Here is a 22,820-nt window from a genome sequence, read left to right on the forward strand (position 1 = left end):
TCCTGTTCTTTTTCTGAGGATTGCTCTGAGCTTTGGATTAGAGGATACTATTTTGAATTCAGTGGGATTAAAATAATGAGGTTTCTCCTATTTGGAGAGGGTGTAACAATATTTTGAACAAAGATGCTGACATTTTGAAATATCCATCTTTATAAGTGATTCAGGGTACTTCTTTTTGGTTTTCAGTATATGGGCTTTTTTTAAACCCAAAAAAGAGGCATATTTTCCTAACCGTAAGAGGTCTTGGGAGGTCAATTCACCAATATTGTACAGGAATTAGATTTTCATGAATGACTTAGTCCCTAGACGTGATGAGAAAATGTTCAATGTTAATTGTTAATTTTACAATGGAAAGACAACATTTATGATGCACAGCTATAGTCATTATTCCCACCTGGGAGGTAATAGCAATGTGTGGCTAAAGTCTGTCACCCTATATGTTCAAAATGCTAGTCAAGACTGCAACAGGGCTATCTCCAAAGATTTTTTTGTTATGGGACCCCCTTTTTTCATATCAGATTAATTTGTATTTCTCCATAGCAAATTACCCCAGAATTTGGTATTTGTAAAGAAGGCAGTGCAGGTACAGAAAAATGTTGTGAGGATTATGTTGGGTCTAGGAGTTATTTAGTAGGGTCGAAAATCTGACAGTAGAAAAACTAAATGTAAAGTGTTATTGAAACAATTGCTATTCTAATTAATGGCTATTCTTAATTATAAATCAAGATCTACACTAGGATGAATGTCAAAAATTGAATTATGTCCATAGCTATATAATGAGAAAAAATCATTTTATGTTGATGCACCCTTCAGCAAATTAAAAAATTATAGATTAGTACCATGTATTGTTTAAGCATATTTTACGTTAGTGAGGGGAAAGGAGTGTAGTAGTGTGTAGAGATAGGGTCCATCAGAAACATAATCTAGACTAAAGAATAAACAGACAAACTCTAATAATAACACCATGTAATAAGCATGATATTATTCCTAAGTTATCTTTATAACTTAAAAATGAATCATCTACAAAATGTGCATATGTATTTCAAAATAACCCCAAGGTCGGTTTGATAGGAGATGGTAGAGTTCTCCCAGCCATAAGCCTGACAGTGTGTGAAATTCTCACCTCAGGGTAGAGGGGCAAGTTCCTTTCCCTGTGCCTATTATATTCTATGTATACTCTAAAGAGAGCTTTCCGAAATTAACTTTTTAATGAAAATCTGAAGGTACATATTTTTACATGAAAGCCTTTGCAGATGTTTTATTTTTCATTTGTCCATAATTAAGATCTACAGCTTTTTGAAGTATTTAATGGCAAATTAATATGTATTATGATTCACACAATTTGTAATGCTCTGATTTTTATTCCACTTCCATGATGACAGTGCAGAACACAAAAACAATGTTCACGCCAAATATCATATGTCCACATTTAATATTATAAATTTGAAATAAAAATAAATTTTATATATATTTTGGACCCTTGCATTTGTAATTTTATCACCATACATTCTTATAACATTGAAATAATCCATATAAAAATATTAAATTATTTTTTTACAATGCATTAAAAAATATGGATAGGTGAAGTTGTATAACATTTGTTCATTATCCAGGGAAACATTTTGGGTGCATTAAATATTTTATGATTAATGTACAACTATAATCTCCGCTGCATCAGATATAAGGCAATTTTCCACGAACATTTTAAGTCTACAACAGATCAGCAAGTCATTTTAATAACTAAATACTCATTCATTCATACATGTTATGATGCCTATAGATTATCATGAACAACCACATTCACGAAGTTGTCTGTCTCCAATGGGAACTGTAGGACGGAAATTTTCAAGTAGATGACCTGTGATGACTTCGTTTGTTTCATTTTCTTCCTTGGCTGTTTCCTCGGGGATTATTTCTCCAGGGCAGTGACAGAGCAAAGTTCTACATTCTTGTAGCTTCATTACCATATTCCAATTGATAATTATGTAAGACGAAAGAAAAATTCAGGTTCATATTAGCCATTTTATGATATGGATGATATATATGGACTAAAATTAAGCATTATTAAAATATGATACATTACAGCAAATGATAAAAGTGTCAATTCAATAAAGCAAAATTTGTCATTAAGATCTTATTTCTTGATGATCAATGGCTTTTTATGGTCTTATTTTAGATTGACTTGATTCATTTATGATGGGCATGTTTTGTGCCAAGATATGCTTTAAGCAGGATCAGCCAGTGACAGCTGCCTGAGATTGGGAAATTAACAGTTCCAGCAGATCTTAAATTTGTTGTCTTCCATGAAAGAGGCAACAGAACTCTGCAGAACACTGTTAGATTCTCATTTTAAAATTCATTAATTTTGAACATCAGTCCATTCCACAGAAAATTTTCATTTAATAGTTTTCTACCTGAACTGTGCCTCGTTACAGAATTTAATGCTTCCATAATTCTTAGTAAGGTTTCACCTCTTAACTCTTATTTTGATTGAATAGCAGCAGAGGCTATTTCATTTGAAGGGAGAACTGAGTTATTGGCAGGGTGATTTGGTTGGTGTTGAAATCATTTAACTTAGTGGTTAATGGATAAAGTTATGAGGAATGGCAAATATGGCTCTCCTAATTCCATCAGGAAAATGCCTATTGTAAGCTGCTTTGTATAATTTTCTTAGAATTTTAGTATGAAAAGATGCTCGGAAATTTTTAATATGCATAATTTTTAATTATTATGTATTAAAACCACCCATAAATACCAAACAATATTTAACTGATCATTTACTTTTATGTACTTGTCTGTAAAAAACTCTTCTACTAAAATCTCTGAATACCCACAGGTGAGTATGCATACATAACTAATAAGAATGCAATTAATAAAAGTTAGTACAAGGTGATATGACTGTAATATACCTGTTCTTCGGATACTTCAATAGGTTTTTTGAAGACAATCCATGTAACACTTTCACAGCATGGAGGTGTTGTTAATGAGCCCAGATATGTCCAGTATGCAAGATTATCTGAAAGAGATTTTTTATAACACAATGAAATGGTAAACTTCATAGAAAGGATTTATGTACCTGAGGGCATACAACTAGAAAGCACCCATTAATGATTGATTCTCTGCCTAGGCATTAATAGGTATTATAGTTAAAGAAATTGAATACTAATAGCATTTTAAAATATATATAGATTGTAACGGCATGAATTATTCATTAATCAAGGAATTTTCTCAAGTTTTAATTGGTAAAAACAATGACACCTTTTTGATTGGTAATGAATTATTTAAGTCATGTAGCTTCTTTACTTCTCTCTGAATCTATAATAGATAGGAATAAATCTAAAGGAACCAGTGAATTGAAGTACTTTAAAAATCTATGAAGACCAGAAGTATGAATCATCTTTAGTTCCTATGGCATTAAATATGTCCCTGTCCATTTCTTATGAAGGCAACTCACCTGGTAGAAGTTTGGTTGGGTCAATGTGATCCTCTATCTCCAAACTCTCTCCTCGATGTTTAATTTTGGAAAGTAAGGATATCACCTTTTCAAACTCTGGATGTGCCTCCCCTATCTGAAGAATAAACATCAACATAAAAATACGAATGCTGGAAATGGGGCCAGCAAATCACTTAGAGTTATGACTGGTAGTATTAGCTTAATTTAGTGGATTTCTTCAGTACTTTTCTACATAATTAAGAATTAAAAAATATCAAATGAGATGAATATGTTGCATTTATTGACATGAGTGGGCACTAAAATTTTAGATGTTTTATAATGAAAAGTCACTGTAAGGGCCAGGGGTAAAGGTCAAACTCCCTTAACAAATTTCCTTACCAATTTACATAATACACTCCTCCACCATGGTTACCCCGAGTCCCTTCTAAATAAAGTAATCCCCCTTTATTTTCGCATGCCCAAACCTTCCCAAGACATCAAATCACGCACCCTCTCCATTTGAACAACATACTTCCCTGGACTTTAGTCCCTCAAACATATCCTCGTAGAACTCTTCTCCATTCTGACTGACCACAACAAGAGGATGGGGATGGTGCGGAGGCAAATGTATTGGCTTCCCACCCTTAGAGCCCAGGTTGAAATCCTGGTGACAACAGATGTTTTCCAATGGTGTCCCAATCCCTACTTGAGGAGCTTTGTGCAGGGCACTTTGAGTGAGTACACTGTTCGTCGGATGGGACATTAAGAGTCATTTAATCATTTTAATATCATTTATGGACAGTATGAACGCGATAATTTTCTAATATATAAAGCTTCCAGTTACTAATAAAACTCTGACCCCTAAAGTAAATGCAGTGATTGGTGGTGAGACTGCGTCCCCCTCACTTGTAATAACACAGGCGGTACAAAGTGTGGCAACAGTAAACTCCACCTGACAAAGTGACTCTGATCTCTAGTTTATAATAGCTTCCTCTGTGTAATTACGGATATCTCTTGATTGAATTATAAATGGATAAATTAAGAACTGAGAGTAACTTTATTGCTTATTCAGCTTATAGAACATTTTTTAAGGACATGATAGGTAGTTTTGAATATGATATCTGTGAGATCAATAAAACGCACATTTCATCAAGTTTTTTCCCCCTTTGTATATTTTTCACTCATGAAGAGGTAATGAATAAAAAAGATTGCATTGATATAATGCCATAGATTTTGTCCATATTTGAATCTATCATAATCTGTTTTGATCTATTACTAAGACAATTGAGACCAGAGACACAGTGCTTCAAAGACCATGTGTTTATAAGTTTGAATATCCTAACAGGGATAGTACTAATGAAAGTCCTGGCATTTCTATGCTACTACAAGTTACTAATTGTATTTTCTTCATACTAAAATATCATTATGGAGATGCTTTAATGTCTCTATATGCCTATATGCTTATTTTAAACTTGCATGATATGATACTAAGTCATTGGAATTAAAAACAGGGAAGATAACCCTCATAACTGCCTCTCTCCTCTAACGCTTATTTTTCTAAACTTACTATTTCAACAACCAATAGACATTAACATCATTGACATTTCACTGGCAATAGCAGAGGACTTATTTTGGGGAGGAAAAACAAGGCATTGAATAATAACGATTCACCATAAATTAATAATAATACTTTTAACCACTTTTAAAACATTTGAAATTATTAATCCAACTGAAAATCTAGACTAATTTTAATTACAATTATGATGAACTGTCAGCCAGTTACAGAATTCTTGCTTTCATGCCAGAAGTCTTACGTAAATCTAACCATCAAAATAAATATTTCCATTCCACCTGATTTGAATTGTAAAGAATTAATGGAAGTTGTTCAATTGAACTCACTTTGAGAAATACACCCAAGACAGCTAGGCCATTATCACAGGAGGCTGCATCTGCAAATTTGGAGTAGTTGCATTTATTCCAGTGCACCAAGTGAAGCTGATATGAGAAGTTAGGAGATAACAGAAAGAAGGAAAGATATGAGTCCTCAGAAACATTTATACATATTAGAATATTAAAAGCAATGAAAATGACATTAGTCAAACAATACAAATTTAGCTACTTCAAATTAGTCTTGTTGCAAGATAGTCTTCTGAACATGTGATTAGATATATGAATGAGAGATCCCAAAAATATTATCGATTCAGGTGATATGGATTTAAAGTCGTATGCTCTCCACTGTCAAGTTCATTGATGATTTCTGAAACACTGAATGATATTTTTTACATGTGTGCAAACTGCACAGCATACAGACATGAAAATCAAAGAAATAATCTTTAATATTTCGCAATTTTTCTATTCATCTATGATCACAATACAAGAATATGGATTTATATAAATTTCATATGAAGTTCACCATCAAGATATTTCATAATTGCTGAGAACTTTTTAGGACCTTGTAACAAGAGTATTAATTAACTTTATAGCATTTTTTAAACTCTTATCATCTTTTCATATGTTCAAATGGAGCTTGGAGAACTCTTTAATGCTTCTTTTAAGTGGTCTTACATGGGAAGAAAATTTTTGAAAATTGTTAGGGGACCACTTTTACTGAGTGAAAATTATTTAAACCAAGAAACTGCAGAATATGGTGTGAAAGTTACTTTAGTAGAGTCAACTGCTGATGAGTATCAAAATGTAGAAATTTCATAGTGTAAAATAATTTGTCTTGATGAGGACTCAGATCCCTGGAAATAGAAATTCACTATGTAAGAGTCCATCTCAATAGTTTAATTGATTGAAGCACAAAGGTGGACATTAAGGGGATTTGAGTTCGAATATCAAAGCAAATGATTTTTCTACCATGACATTTTTTATTTCACTATTGATATAAATTACCTTACTCTGATTTGGCAGTGCTTAGTGGACAGTGAATCTTTATCATATCAATTGCAATCTAAGAGACCAATAAAAGATACCTTACCAACAATTTTCTAATTAATTTAGAATACCTGCAATATGAGCACATATTCTGACTCCGTTTTGCAGAATTCCATAAAGAGGTGATTGCAATCACAAATTTGGATAATTTGGCATTTCAGAATTCATGCTTAACTTTTGATTTAAGAAAATTTTAATTCCAAAGAAGTTTTCTATGTCTTTGTCGATTCGGCAAAATAGTGTCAATTCCTTGCAAAGCAGAATCAGCAGCATCAAATGAGAAGACAGAGAGATGGGTGTAATAAATGAAGATGGGAACTCATCAAAAAAGGGATATTGAAAGCTGCAAAAACATTATAGGTACCATTAATAGGATAAGTATGTACAAGTAAGCCATGGATTACAGGCATCATAATTATGAAGATAGATGAAAGAAGGAAACAGAAGAATGTAAACACAGGATTAGGAGGAAGAAAGTACAAATGAAAGGGATAAATGATAAAATGAGGTAGGAAGTTTTTAGGACAAAAGAAGAATGGAGGAAGATGGGCTTAATCATAGCATTTATTAGGGAATGATTTTGCTGGAAGATTAATTTTGATCGATATCAGTTCCTATCCCAAAAAAATGGAAAAAAACATGTGTGGGCTATAGGGCAATAAGTTTGATTTCGAACTCAGCTAACATGGTGCTTAGGATCATTGATGAGAAGATACGATCAAATTGGCTTCAGGAAAAATAAAGGCACAACTGATGCCATAGCATAAATGAGGTCACTTATAGAAAGGAACATATGTAGGGTACAATCAGGATGAATTTACTTGTTTTTTAGATTTTTAGGCATTTCATGGAGTAAATTGGATGTATTAGATAAAATAGGAGTAGATTTGAGAGATCTTATCAGCAACCTATCTCAGAGTGCTCAGGTGTATGTGGAGGATGGAGAGTTGAGATGGATAGTTTTAGAAAGAGGAGTGAGATGTAAGGAAGCAGTAAGAGTAATAAATCCCTATTTCACCTATGCTTTTCAATACATACAGGGTCTGTCCCAAAAATAAGTAGAATGACGACACAGATGGCTGGTGTAGGGCAATTTGTGACAGGAGAGGTGGTGGGAGGTCTTAGGAAAACAACGTGACTTGCATCAGATATCTTTGGGCCACTACAGTATGCAGATCACTGCTAAACTGGACCCCTGTTCAAGGGTTGCATCACGAATGCATGATGATACATTCCATGAACAGATGAAAGAGCTAGCAATAGCTATGGCCTCCCCGCAAAGTAATGCCTGACGGAAGTTCCGCTGGGGATTAGGCTTGGATGTGAAGAGGGTAGTTTTTTACTTGGTATGGGTCGCCGAGGCATACTCCGGCTGCATTCTGATACATCCAGGAACCTGTGGTTATTCACCCTTGGGTGACTTCGAGACCAGACCAAGCCCAATGTCGTACTTATCCTTGTGTGTGGTGTAAGTGCGTGCGTAAAGAGCATTTTCCCTTCCCTCTATTAAAAAAAAACAACATTCCATGGAGTAAAATACACGATAACATTTTGTTTTAAGCTTAGAAAATCAAATTGGGAGACCATGATGATGTTTGAGGAAGCTTATAGAGATGAAGCAATGTCTCAAGAAATAGTTTTCTGCTGGCACAAGATGTTCTGGGATAGTGAAGAGGAGGCTGAAGATGAAGAATTCCCTGGACATCCGTCAATGACACAGCGCAATGAAAATGTACAAAATATAAGTGACATGTTCAGTGCAATGCATTCATGCAGAAGATTTAGTCATGAGAAAGGTGTGGGCCTAGATGGTGCCCAAGGTGCTATCGAAAGATCAGAACTCATAACTGATTGCCTGGCCAAGCACAAGTTGCCAACACTGCCCCAGCCTGCCCTACAGCCCCAATGTGGTACCAACAGGCATCTTTTTGTTCCGAAGAATAAAAATGAACTTAAAGGCAAGCATTTTGGAATGATTGATAATGTCAAAGAGGTTTTGATGAGGTGCTGGAATGAGGTTCCCACCAACAACTTCCAGGGATTGTACCCTAACTGGCAGAGGTGCTGGCATCAATGTGTTGATGCATGAGGGTGCTGTTTTTAAGAATTTTAGTATTTTGTACTCTGAAATAAATTTTTATTCTGGATTTATTGTACGTATTTTTGGGACAGACTCTGTGCATGGAGTATATGGTAAAAGAAGCAGAGGAAGAACTGAAGATTAGAATGAAAGTCAATTGGGAATCCATAAAATCAGTAAGGTTTGCAATGATCAAGCTTTAGCTAGGCAGTCGTTTAAGAATTTCAATCATTGCTGAGTGTATTAGAAAACTGTGGGATAGGTATGGGATGAAAATAAATACAAACCAAACAAAGTTTATGAAGAAAACATTTAAACTGTAGGGGATTAACTAGAGCAGGTTAAACAGTGTATAATATATTATATTGTATCAAAATACTAGCAGTGTTTTGGACCAGAATGGTTAAAGTAGTAGGAAAAGAAGTTTTCACAAGGAGGAAAGAATTGATGACTGGGAAGTTTGAGAAAGAATGTTAAGAAAATAATAGTGACAACTGTGATATAGAGTGTGGTTTTTTATCACGTGAAAACATGTTAGTTGGAGCAAGAAGATATTGTTAGATTGTTGACTTGAAAAATTTGAGTGAGATGGATGAAAAAGAATTGAGAAGAAAGATTGAGAAGAAAACAGATTTGAGAAGGATGGAAAAGATAAATTGGATGTAAAGGAAAACAAATGGAGAAGTATTAGGCATGGGGAGATGAGAAAGGATTGTGAGGAGAACTCCAAAGGAGTCATGAAAGGCAGAGCATTTTAGTTGTGGATGAAATGTTGAAGGCTGATAGATGGCATCTGTAAGGCAGGTGTGGTAGGGTGAGGAAAAGGAAAGGCAGAAAAGAGTTGTACGGAATGAAGAGAAAATAAAGTATGTAGAATTGAAGAACTTATTAGTGTGGGATGTTAGGGTGCATCTTATTAGATGAAGTCATGAAATGTGACAATAATCAATATTCATTCATCCAAAATCTACCTTAAATGGTCAACTACCCACAATGAAAAAAACTATCTTTGATATTTTTTTGAAAAAATACTTTAAAAAATTATCTAAACTTCACTGCTTACCTCTCCAGCATAAGGTACTCCATCAACTGTATGCTCTGAACCCATTGTAGAGTCACGACCCCAGTGACAGTGGAACTGCTCAAGCATGTACGTGGATTCTCCCAACGGACCTCCGCTCAGTTCTGCAGTGGGATGTGCTGCAGAAATGAATAACAAGCATGAGAATCATTATTACATGAATTCTTTAGAAATATCGAGTTTGACATTATCTTTACAATGGTTAACCCTAAGGATAATTTCATCAGAAAATATAAATATATGACTGAAATGGCTGCCTCAAAGGTATGAGTACAAAAATGGGTTAACTTCATCTAAGCAGTGGAGGAAACTGATAAATATTGCTTTTGAAAACAAAACTGCTTTTTAATTCATGGTTTGAAGAGACTAAAGCAAATCATCCTTTTAATTTTGTCATAACCAATTTGTATTATCCCATGATACAAACCCCGTAATTCATCTGATATATCTGGCATCTTTTATGTTCTCACAATTACTAAGAAATACTGGGGGATAAATCAAAGGAGAAGGTTCATAATAATAAAAATGCAGAGACAAATATCTTGCTTTTCCCAAAAAAATATCATAAATGATGAAAAATTGGCATCCATAATGGACAAAATTTTAAGAGCAATTCCTAGGAATGTCAACATTAAAGTCAATGAATAATGTTTGTGATTACACCATGATTACAGTCAAATATTGTTAAACATGACTTCACATTGTGGGTTCAACTTTATATGGCACTCAAATCTATAACAAGCTTTGTTAAACCCATTTTCCATTTCAAATTTATGTAATTGCTATTTTCACTAACATTTTGATCTTAAAAGTTTACAAATAAAGGTTAATTTCTCTAAGCTTTAAATATTTCACCAAATTCACCAATGCCCAATTACAAATTATCCTGTGATATTAAGTTTATATTATACCATCAACCTGGAGATGAGTTTTTCAGTTTTTTGTCATGTAAGAATTAACATTCAACTACAATCATAAAAAAATATGTCAGAGCCACAATACTAATATCTTACCACTTGGGTTTACCTCTATTGAAAATGACTTCTAAACCCAATGATGCAATGCACTTAAAACTCACTGGTTTATTTTACTAAGGCTGAATAACAAAATAAAATTACAAGAAGTCCTGCATATGGTCAGCACCTATTGAGATATTCCCAAGAGGAGTAAGCCCCTTCCTTCCTGTAGCACCCAGTCATCATGATGAGAAGGAGAATGCTATAGAGAAGCGAATCACTGGCTTTGCCTATGACTTGTAGAATCAGATAGAGCATTTTATCTCATGCATTGAAAGTGTTTTGCCTTAATTATTGTGTTATCCACTGTACTTCTAAATACACATCCAAAAAGTTAGAGAGAAGAGAAGTTGTAAAGAGAAACATAATAGTGCAAAGAAAAATAATAGGGCATTGATCTTGTCCGTAAGTAAGGTGAGCTGGTAAGCTGACTGCATTATCTAATATTACACAAGAAAGTTCAGCTTCATTATTAGCATGACATTTAAATTTGAAATAAAATAACTCTAGTGGTGGATAAAAGCAATGAGAATATTAATGTGTAATCTCTTAGAGAGAGAAAACAATTGTTGCTACCACTACTCAATGCCATTTGTACTAGGCATCAATGATGCAACTAATCTGGCATTTCCAATGTCGATTGATAGATTTGTTGCTGATGAAAATCAATAAATTTTTAATGGGCTATATATTTTTCAGATCTAAAATAATTTTAAAACATGTCTCCTAGTATTGACCGTAGTGAAAGAAAAAAACGCCACATTTAAATGCAATAGCATTTCGCAGGGATAAAGGGTGGACTATAAAATTGAATGCAAAATTGGCGCAAAAGTATATGCCACTTTCATTTTATTATTTAATATTTTTATTTATGCAATACTGATTTATATCACTACTTGATGCAATGTGTATCATCTTATTTTTTCAATGTGAGCAAACTATGTGGTTATTGTTGAACTGAACTGCATTCAAGTTGCATAATATCTGATTTTAGAACGCAATTCTATTTTTTTCCAACACATTAATGATTCATTCAACGCTACAAGGCACAATTGTTGAATGTAATATTCGCGTTTGACGAATATTCACTTTTTTTGAAACTTTGGTTTTAGTATTCTCTAAATGATATTTTCTTCATTCAAAATATTCGGATCTCAGAAAATTTATAGCCAATTCAATCGCGAACTGTTAAATAAGGTGACCATTGCCTAACGCACCATAACAGAGACAGGAATAAGTAATGCTTATGCAACACGGTATACACAGGCGTGGAGGAGATCGCATAACATCGAGGATTGATTAAGAAGCAACTTTCGTTGCATTTCGGAGAGAAATTTGAGTGATTTATACTGTGATACTTTCGAGAGAAGGTTCGAAGATGGGGGCTAAAAAAGCTACAAATGTCGCAGGATTGTAATAAAAAGTACCATTCATAAACCATTAGCATCATTAAAAATTTTCATAGGCTGAAATTCAAATCAGCTCAAATGAACCACAATTTAAGTCAATCACCATAAAACATGGTTAATTCAATGGGCAGGAGTGATTATTGCGTATTGAAATAATCCTTGTAATTTATAACGATGAGCTATTACCATTTCAGACACCAATGCAAAAGTATCATTCCCGTAAAACCGCTTCTCAATTAAATCGAAAGGGATAATTATTACCTACAATAAATTAACAAAGATGCGAAATAAAAGGACTATACGAGGTCAATAAGTTAGTTTGAAAAAAAAATAATTGGAGTCCTTTCCCTTAAAAAGTTAAATGACTCAAAATATGAGGCAAAACAAAGAATTCTGTCCTAAATTTTGACATTGAAATGATTAACGATAAGAAAGAGTAATCTTTCAAGGTTTTACGCGAACAAGTTTACGAATCACGAATAAGATTATGTGTACTTAGTTGGAAAATTGAAAGCACCCAAAAATTTAAGTAAACAGGTTCTCCATTTTAATTGAAGGTTAACTTAATTAGCCAAATCAAATTGAAAAGTGAGATGCGCATAAAAATATTCGACGTGCTGTTAACGTTGATCAACATAAGACCATTAAAAGCCGAAACGTCGTTTCAGCTCTGACAGGAGAAAATTTTGAGTGCAAAAAATGGTATCATAGGAGAAATAAAGTTAGACCCGGTATAAAAGCTCAGCGGTTTTGCGAATTCACATATTGGGGTTTAAAACTAATTCATTCATTATTTTTATAGAATCTAAGCCCTTGAATGTTGAAAGACTCTAGTAGTGGAACCAAGGGATAATGGAAGCCAGCGATGCCTAATTTTTTTTGTCTTCGAAGGATAAATATTTAAAAAGGACAACTGTGCACTAGCACCAAAATTTCTCAAAGATGCCCCTTTTCTGGAAAAAATTTCGAATCAGCGCTATTGTAGGTCATCCTTGCAATAAATTAAATTCAGTTAGAAAACAGGCGAGGCAACCCACGAGTGAACAAATCAACTGACTAACCGTCCCACTCAACCTTCCATCCGTGGCCAGTGTTGGAGATGGTGGCGCGGCGCTTGGGGGCATCTTCATGCGCCGCGAAGGAGATCGGCGTCTGTTCGAGGTCGGGATCAGCGCTGACGCTCTTCGTCTCGATGTCCACGGGGGACTGCCTCTTGCCCGTGGCCGCGACCGGCCAGTTGGCGTGCCATGTGGACGGACCTGGTGGAGAGGAGGAGGTGCTCAGTCACTGACAGCGGAGCATAGGGAAGACGAAAAATAGATCAAACTTCTTATCCCAAATCTTACATTCAGAAGAAAAAAAATTGCTGAAATAATCAGTCCAACTATTTTGATGCAATCTATGACCTTTAAGATAGATGGAAACGCCCAATTGTTAGATGATAAAATGAAATAAACGTATTCCGCTGTGTTTTACCTGACACAGTTGTATTTAATTTTAAGATGGAAGCTGTGCACATGATATTCCTGTTCATGCCATATTAAGTAAACTTCCATAGTGTCTATGTTGTTGGATCATTTTATTCATCCTCCAAATCATGTTGGCAATTTCTATGTGGATTTTTTTCTTTTCAAAGAAAATGTCTAAGCTCGTAAATTGTTTGACGGGCTAATTTGTACGAATGGTGAAATTTATTTTTCCTTATCCTAAACATATACAGTAAAAATCTTGGGTCGATAGCTTGTAATTTTCCTAACCATTCTAGCGTTTCCATTGATCTAAAAATATGGATTGATTTAAAATTTTGTACTATTACCACAAAAACAAATAAACTTTAAAAATAAACACGACCAGCTACGATGAATATTGTTATCATCTAAAGTCATTAGTTGCTTCTGGAGAAGTATACTATATACCTCTATGGTAATGAAAGGAGGCGGGTAGAGGGGTATGTTGAAAACTACCAGCGATAATCGGAAACCCTATCTCAGTCTCTTGACAATCAGTGCCCTTCCCGTTCACCCTCATCTGTGCCGCCCAATTAATGTACACGTTTATAATAAGATGCCTATCTCTCCAATCCACTCTCATAATCCGTATATTTGCCCACTGTACATGGTAAGACTCCTCAAAATCTACAAACCCCACAGAGACATGTTGATTGTATTCGATGTTCCTTTCTATTACTTGTAATGTTCTCATCTCGGTAATGGGATCAGGTGATCTTCTCCCCCTTTTGAAGCCAAAATGATCCTCTTTTAGGTAGTTGGTAACCTTCTATTGATGATTATTAAAAAAACTACCTTTGCTGTACATGAAATTACACTTTACATCCTGCAGTTTCCAGAGGCAGCTACTTCATACTTAATCGGGATTGGGATCCAAATTGAGCCACGGAAATATTTTGGACATATTCCTTCCTCATTTATACTGGGTACAAGTTCAAAGAATCCTTTCCTTCCATTATTCGCTAAACTCTTTAGTAATTCTTAGCTACTCCTACAGCCTTGTTCGACTTCATCCCCCTTAGCTCTTTTTCTATCTCGCTATCTGCGTAGTATTCCTGGGCCCAGACCATCCTCGTCCACGTCGCATTTTTATTTCTAAACTGACCGACCTTACTTTACCATAAAGCTCTTCTGCGGATTCTTTCCACCGTCAAAGAATCTCATCTGACTTTATGAATAACTTCACTGTCCTATGTCAATACGTAGGTATAGTTTTTCCCATGCTACATCATGGAAATTCCCTTACCTTTTTATAAAACGCGTCTACTTTACTTCGCCTCTGTAATTTCTCCATTTACTTGAACTGAACTTTACACCACATTTTTTGGCATTTTTTTCATGCCTTAGTTTATTACTTGGCTCTTTGTACATTCTCCTCCCGATTTCCGGGTTTATTTATTCAATTTTCTTCTTTCACCGACCCTCTCAAATATCTTTCCCGTGACCCATGTCTTCACAACTTTTTTATTCTCTACCATTCCTAAGGTTTCCTGAGCTACTCTTTCTATCCTCTTCTTAAGTTCAACCCACCTTCCTCCAACCGTTTTATTTACCCGCCTTTTTTTAATATTTATTACAATTTTGTAGATACTACTTCCACTTTACTCTAGTTAAACCTACAAGATGCCACATTGGCACACTACTCAGGTACCCTCAAATTCCTTTCGGATTTTAAACTGAGTTTCACAGCATCTAAATTATGATGAAAATTTACCTCCTCACCCTAGAAACTGCGTCAGTTGATGACGCTCTTTCTAAATATATTAAATCCAAGATATTTCATCGACCTTACATTTCACATACCAAACATGACGACCGTCTTCTGGGTCTTCTTTTCTTCTGCTTTCCGCAAGGATGAGCAAGGATTTCGAGTTAGGACGACCGCGAAGGCCTTACCGTAGAGGCACGACACCCGGCCCGGTGCGCCTAGTCCCGCGGTTACCAGGATTCACGATCTCTTTTTTTCCGACCAGTTATATCGTGGAAACAATAATTGCAGTGGTTTCCCGTTGCCTTCCTCAACAGTGTTTATAGCGCGACACCATCACTGATAAGGTTTCCCCAATGGGAACAGACGTATTTTGCAGCCGCCTCACTACGGAATAGACTCTGAGCGGACTAGTTTTTCTCTGTCTTCTACCCTTCGACCTACCTGGCATGGATGACACTACCAGGAGCAATTATATTAGCTATCACAAGTGCAGTTCTAGGGGCGAATGGCACACGCAAGCCTTTTCATCACGTCTAAGTACGAATAACTAAAATTATAAGCCTCATTGGAATGCTGGTTTTGCAGATTGGGGTTTTAATTTTTTAGAGGTGCGTCGACAGCCTAATAGAATATTTTGTATCTTCTAAAGCATTATTCATAGCTTTTATTACTATTTTCTTATAATTGGATGACTACAAGTAAAAATTACCAAGATGCAACGATGTCCTGAGTAACTCAACTGTTTGAAATTCACATTAAGTGGAATATGTCTGCTTCCTTCATTAAAATTAAAAAGTAACGAATTCTGTCAGGGTCGTCACCTAAAACATTTTTTATATCACCACCTATATTTAGTTTCATTCGGAGGCTATTACGTATAACACTTTGAACGCTAATGCGTTTCTCAATGAAGCGGGAGCCACAGCAATCACATATGGAAATCTGGTTAATTGTATCCATAGTAACTTTGTGGAATTGCTTCATATCAAAATGAAATACACTATGTTATCCCACAGAAGAGCTGAAAGAGTGGGATGATAGGGGAGAGAGACATATGGAAAGCTATTTTCTCATAGTGAAAAGGAGATCTGGGTTAGAGTTGTATATCCTACCCTGACAATCTCAATGGCTTATTCTGCCTGCCGACACGTTCCAAACACCGAGACCCTGTTATTATCTTCAAATAGAGGCATCAAATGTCAATGTAAAAATACACAAAGAGGTTAACAGAGAGTTTTTATTTCATCTTCGATAATCAAGTATTATCATGTGAAATAAAAGAGAGAATACAGGCAGGCAACAAATGTCAGTAGGCAATTAAAATATTATCAAGTCCCAATAATCTGAATGAGTTCTACTGACTGATAATTCGTATGACAGTAATAACACGGACGGTGATACACGGGTTTCAGATATGGACTATCAGCATAGCCATATCATAATATGGAAAGCCTGGCAATTATCGAAAAAAGATTCCAAAGCATTGGTGGACTAACAAAGTAGGAAGGGGGAGATGAATAATCAAGATGATGCAGATGAGAATGCTATGAAAAAGAAAATATGGCCCAAATGAACCTACATATAAGTCAATTATGTCTCGAGGATTGAAAATATAGCGCACTTTATAAATTTGCAAACGATTCGCCGAATATGTAGTACGCCTGGGTGACAAAAGATTGGCAAAACTATTCTGAATAAATACAGCTTGGCAAAGATTGGAAAAACAATTCCGAATAGATACAGCACGGCGTAGAGTCGGAGGTAAACCCAAGAAAAAGGGAAAGTTGATGCCATCTCGTATTTGCAAACTGGCTTTAACTATTGGGTGAAGCTAGCAAGAGACAGAGCAAGATGACAAAATACTTCGGTAGACGTAAACATCCACAGAGGGTTGTAACGCCCGAGGAAGAAGAATTCTAAGGTATTTCGATCCATCCACTGCATGATCCCTACGACAAAAATCTAATGTGTCTTCAACAAATTGTTAGCTCAAAAAAACGTAACATTGTATTTAACGTTATTTCTTCTTCTCAAAACTCGATTATATACTGTAGCTCTTTGCATACAAAAACAAACAAACTGCAAGGGAAAGCTAAGAAGAGATAAAGATTATATTTCAAATGTTCTCTCCGATATGAACATTTTCCCCAACTTTGTATATTTTACTAAATTCAATGTGAACATGCATTTCCATTTCCTTCTTTCGGCCAGTGCCTAGGTGAAAAATTATTTTTAAGTTGAAATCACAGCAAAATAAAGTAATAAAGTAAAATAAAAGTTCCTTGGTGATTAAAAAAGGATTATACTGCAAGCTAGACAGCCGGACATGGGAATCCTTGCCCGATAAGAACTGTCTTGCGGGATGCGAACGCGCCTGGTGTGGAAATCTACTGAGGCTTTTAAAACGATTCCGGAAAAACTTCGCAAAGTTACTCCTGCTTGTCCAACTGGCTACTAGAAAAAAATAAAAGTAACACATTTTTATAAAGTTGTGGTGATTGCATACCAGAACATATTGCAGGCTTTACCACGCTTTACACCCTCGCGACCTTAGTATCTAAAAATCCATCTTTATGACACATGAAGGAGTACGCCAAGATGGCAAATATCAATTTGATCAATTCTCTATTCATACCTCGGGGCTTAGAGACATGACGTTTAACTGAGAGTTGTGTTGATTCCTCAAATATCAAGAGTGCACCGAGCAAAATTAAACTTACCTTGCAATTTACTCTCCCATTTGAAGTGCCTAAGAAGAGAATTGAAAATAACCATTACGATCGAGCACATGTCATGTCCTAAACGAACGTCTTCATTCCAAATTCCTACCTTTTGGGGGCATCACTCGCTAGATTAATATCGTATAATTTTTCATACAGAATTTATACCCCCACACCGTTGGAAATTTTTCGGTTGGAAACAGCGCATGTAATCGCGAAATCACTTGCAAAATTTCGCAAATCTATTACGAAAACGTATAATTCGTTGAAGAAAGTTTCCAGCGACGAGTGTCGATCTAGCTTTCAAGTTTTCGAGTGATTAAAAAAAATGGGACCTAGCTCATGAAACATCATTTTTTCCCATTATCTAGAAAATTTGTACCATTCCATGCACTGGAAGAACCCATTTACCACGAGTCAAAAAAGGCCAAAAGAAAATGATGATGATCAATTGATTTAACATCAGAAAGATTAATTTAATCGTTTTGGTGTTTCAAAGTCAGCCAGGCTCTATATCTTTTAATGCTTTTAAAGTCTTTCGTAGATTGGCGAAAACAATTCCGACATTGAAGAACGACTCGTGGATTTTTCATGAAGACAACTCGTTGTCTGTCAAGCAGTTTGATATCCACTTCATGGGACATCCATTGTATTCACCGGATATGCCCCCCTTCTTTCTTTTCTTCAAAATCGAATCAGGGTTAAAAGGGATTGGTTCATTTCGAGCCCGTAGATGTGGGAGAAGAAAAAGTAAATGAAAAACTTATGAACGAGCTGTCGGAAAAGGAGCTACGGCATTGTTTCCGACTTTGAAAGTTTCCCTTGGAGTGGTAAAGAGATCATCGAGGGGAGTATACTGAAGGGCATAACATATCCATGGTATAATTTATCCAATAAAATTTGAAGAAAATTATAAGGCTATTTATAGACTGATAGCATTCAGTCTTTTGATGACAAGGAAAAATAATCGTCGTTCATTTATTAAGGTGCCGCCAAAGGACGCTAAAATAGGATCACTGCAAATGTTTAGAAAACAGATTTGACATATTAAACCTTGGGTAACTAGTGAGAGCGAATACAGAAAGCAGGATGTCGATCATTTTTCAATATTTTCTTACCACTAGCGGGCGTGCGTAACTTTCCCTATCGTTTCGCTTACGAAAAGGGACGAACTTATGAAAACGGGGCTTAATGAACGAATACTCTGCTCTACCTTTTGTGATAAATAAAAGAAACATTTAAAGTGATTGCCCTCTCTGTTAAGAACTGCGGGATTTTGAAATAATTTTTGTTTGCAGAGAAACTGCAATAACTTAGTTGGTTGTAATTTAATATTGATTGCATTGCAACTCAGAGTAGACATGCATTCATAGTTATTTGACTTTAAAAATCTCCATGTGACTAGATCAAGCCACAGCGCTAGCGTGATTAATAATATGAACTATAAAATGAATTTCTAAAACTAATGCGTGTTCACACGATACTATCGATTGGTTGCTATTAAAAAAAATGAAATTACTGGTGTAACACCTTGAAGGATTTTTCCTCACATTTAGGTCTCATTGAATGTCTGTGGCGGATTAAAGATTTGGTTAAAATATTCTCCTTGATATTAGTTTGATAAAATCCAACTTGTTTAATGCAACTACTTATATCCTTCGTATACGATTAATTCCCACAGAAACCGTCAATGTGTTTTAGAAGAGAGAAAGAAGAAGATTCTGAAGTGTTTTGTATTCACCTTCCTTTGAAACAGATGGTGGAAAGATTCGCTGATCTCATCAGGGTAACTATTACCGCTTATATCATAGAAAAATTGTACGGAGCCCTTGGGAGAGTGGTCACACCTATTGACTGCTTATGGCCCAAAGCATCGCAAAAACAACGCTCAAGCCTGAAATAATGGTCGCCACAGCAGATTCCTGGAATATATGGGCAATTAGAAATGACATTGACGATATTTACTGCATAACAACTATGTTAACTCAAATCCTCACTTATTGGGAATTAAAATACCAACATTTATCGACCCAAATGCTAATAAGACGCAACTGAATCTGAGATTCACGGACGGTTGCGGTTAAACGGTTTTTGCATCAAGTTAGGCCGTGGGATGTAAAATAAGTTTGGAAGGGAATATTATTACTTAACCATGTCTTCATATTGATCATTTGTTGGGAACAGACGTGGGGTATAATCTCGAGATAAAGGTTCTTTTTTCTTCTTAGGTTGGAAGTTTGTAGTTAAAACTTAGAATCCCGCGATGATAGCGGATACGAGCATGCTGATTGACTCCGTCTTGATGTTGCAGGAAGAAAGTACATTTAAATTTTCAAAGAAATGGCACAGATAGTTTTTAATTATTTCAGTGGATCTGGTATGTGTCCGCATACTTCTATATTTTCAAGTGTAAACCAAATTTTTGGTGTAAAAATGAAATTTTAAAATACGAAACTCATTTTTTCTGTGATTTTAAACAAACCGATTCAAAGATACAACTAGATTTTCATCTGATGATTATAATACACATTTTTACGAACTAAAACCATTATTCGCTATGGGGAGAGTATTTTAGTACAAATGTAAATGACAGAAATTTTAAATTTGATGTTTGGAAGCAAGTCCTTTCACGATAAATTACCCAACAAGGTCTAATTTTCACAATTAACGTTTTCAATTCATATTTTGAACCCGGAAAAACTGGACTGTAGCAGTACCTTACTTTTCGAAACTAGCCACTTTTTGACCACAAATTCGGCGTGATAGGCGAGAGCACAACTAATCATTTACTTAATGTTACCACGAAGCAAATTCAATGAGTTGAATGCATTCCCCTACCTTGCTATCAAAACTTTAAAGAATTACTAAAAGCGAATTTTTATGTTAGCGCAAAAGACAAGACATACTCTATATCCATTAAACAGGCTCTAAGTATATAATATGTCATCATCGTCCCATTTTTTACCAGTGGGAACAATGAAAAACATGAAGGAACAGGACCATCAGGAAGTTTGATGGTTACACCATGCTTGAAATAAAAGAATTTCACCATGGAAGGATTACATCAGAGTCAGAATTCAATATGACACGTGCAGGTAGATAAGCTACAAACACTGGATCACGAATGACGTTAGAACAAAACTATTCCAATGATATTTACTTCAATTCCCTCTGGAGCGCTTTAGGACTGACCTCTCTACGGGATTGCATGACATATTCATAGGTCATTATTTTGAGCGCTTCCCTACTATATGGAAATCAATAAGTTTTTAAGACTATTTGGCAATATTACTTCCTAAAATCCTCAGAAAAGTTTTCAAAGGAAGACATTTTACGGGATTAGGTGTGATGTGGTGGAAATGTTATATACGACGAAATATGCGATTTCAGCTCTCAATAAGAACTTTATTTAGAATAGTTCCAATAAATGGCATGCTTTTAAGTGATCATTTGAAGTGATGACCAGCATCAAAACTAGCAACAATAAAGTACTCTTACGTGGAAATCTACAAGAGCACTTCTTGCCATTATTATTCTTAGAGAAGTGTCGTCCATAACGTGTAAATTCTGTGCTTTTGGTTTACACTTTTCTAGGCTTGAGCATAATGACACTCACTCGACAAAAAACAGAACTAAACGATTAATCCCCATAAACATCTATACTTTTTTACAGAAAAATACAATACGAAGTAAAACGCCTAAGTTATTTACCAAATCGTTAACGGTCATATTTCTCACGTAAAATGTTGATATAAAAAGGAAATAGTTCGGATAAATTTATTCTATTGTTTCAGGCTTCACCTCGTGGAAGTATTTAATATCCATTCTAAAAAGAAAGACTCGTACTGATGATGCCGCAAGTCGGTGAAAGGCGTTGTACCGTATAATAAAATCTGTGGAAAAGTACGAGTCTTTCTTTTTAGTATCGCATAAATTTCATTAGAAATTCTAATGCCATCGGATAAAGCAATAGTAATAGCATTTATTTCAACATTGAGGTACATCGAGATTTTTTTGTTCCGGGCGCTAATAGAAAATAATTTTATTAAAATTCAAATAATTTTGATATAAGAAGTGTAACTTTATTAATGTTAATAGTACAGAATTGAAATGATTCACGTCATAAATGACTAGCATTTTCGAATTGTCAGCCAATCGTGCAATTTAATGGAAACACCCATTCTACGAGGGTCATCCGGAAAGTAGTACCCGTTCGTGCCGCATGAAGTGCTGACGACGCGAGTAGCCGCTGGACGAGGTCAGATAGCTTCAGTGGCTTGTCTGCCTTCTCTGAGCCAAGTTGCGTGACGCTAGCATTGCCTGTGTTGTTTCTGTGATTGTTTACAATGTTTAAAAAAATTGAGAACGCCGCCAGTTGTGAAGTGAGGGCAGTGATTAAATTCCTCAATGCAAGAAACGTTCGCCCATGTGATATTCATCGCCAATTAAAGGAGGTGTATGGAGACAATGTAATGGACGAGTCGTCTGTTCGGCGGTGGTGTCGCAACTTCAACATGGGGAGGGGGAACACACACGACGATGAGCGTTCGGAGAGACCGTCTGTCATTACAGACCAACTGGTGAGCTCAGTTGACGAATTCGTGAGGAACGATCGGCGCGTCACAATTGATGACATCTGTGAGCATTTTCCCAATGTTTCTCGAACAATTGTTCATGAAATTGTTAAACACCATCTGCATTATGCAAAAATTTGTGCAAGATGGGTCCCTCGCGTATCTCAATGAGCTGGCGGCGAAGGACTATGCAGCAGGAATACAGAAACTTGTCACACGTTATGACAAATGCCTTAATTTGCTTGGAGATTATGTTGAGAAGTAGTTTAAAGTATCCTCTTTCAAATAAAATTTTTTATGTTTGTTAATATTTACTTTTGTCTTTTTATTTCACGAACGGGTACTACTTTC

At 35.6% G+C, this 22,820-nt stretch overlaps 1 protein-coding gene across 1 annotated transcript in view; it reads right to left on the bottom strand.

The window, feature by feature from the left end:
* Window positions 1-1,211: 1,211 nt before the first annotated feature.
* LOC139698379 (carbonic anhydrase 2-like) overlaps window positions 1,212-22,820 on the bottom strand; it is a 38,668-nt gene continuing 17,059 nt past the window's right edge. Inside the window, exons 2-7 of the mRNA XM_071597271.1 lie at window positions 13,018-13,215; window positions 9,514-9,650; window positions 5,333-5,428; window positions 3,455-3,569; window positions 2,910-3,016; window positions 1,212-1,955 (exon numbers count right to left, since the gene is read on the bottom strand). Of these exons, the coding sequence (XP_071453372.1) occupies window positions 1,785-1,955; window positions 2,910-3,016; window positions 3,455-3,569; window positions 5,333-5,428; window positions 9,514-9,650; window positions 13,018-13,215 (824 nt within the window). The 3' untranslated portion in view covers window positions 1,212-1,784. The remainder of the gene's footprint in view (window positions 1,956-2,909; window positions 3,017-3,454; window positions 3,570-5,332; window positions 5,429-9,513; window positions 9,651-13,017; window positions 13,216-22,820) is intronic.

Source organism: Hetaerina americana, unplaced genomic scaffold, assembly GCF_022747635.1.
Source record: "Hetaerina americana unplaced genomic scaffold, ioHetAmer1.1.p SCAF_84, whole genome shotgun sequence".
Taxonomy (NCBI): domain Eukaryota; kingdom Metazoa; phylum Arthropoda; class Insecta; order Odonata; family Calopterygidae; genus Hetaerina; species Hetaerina americana.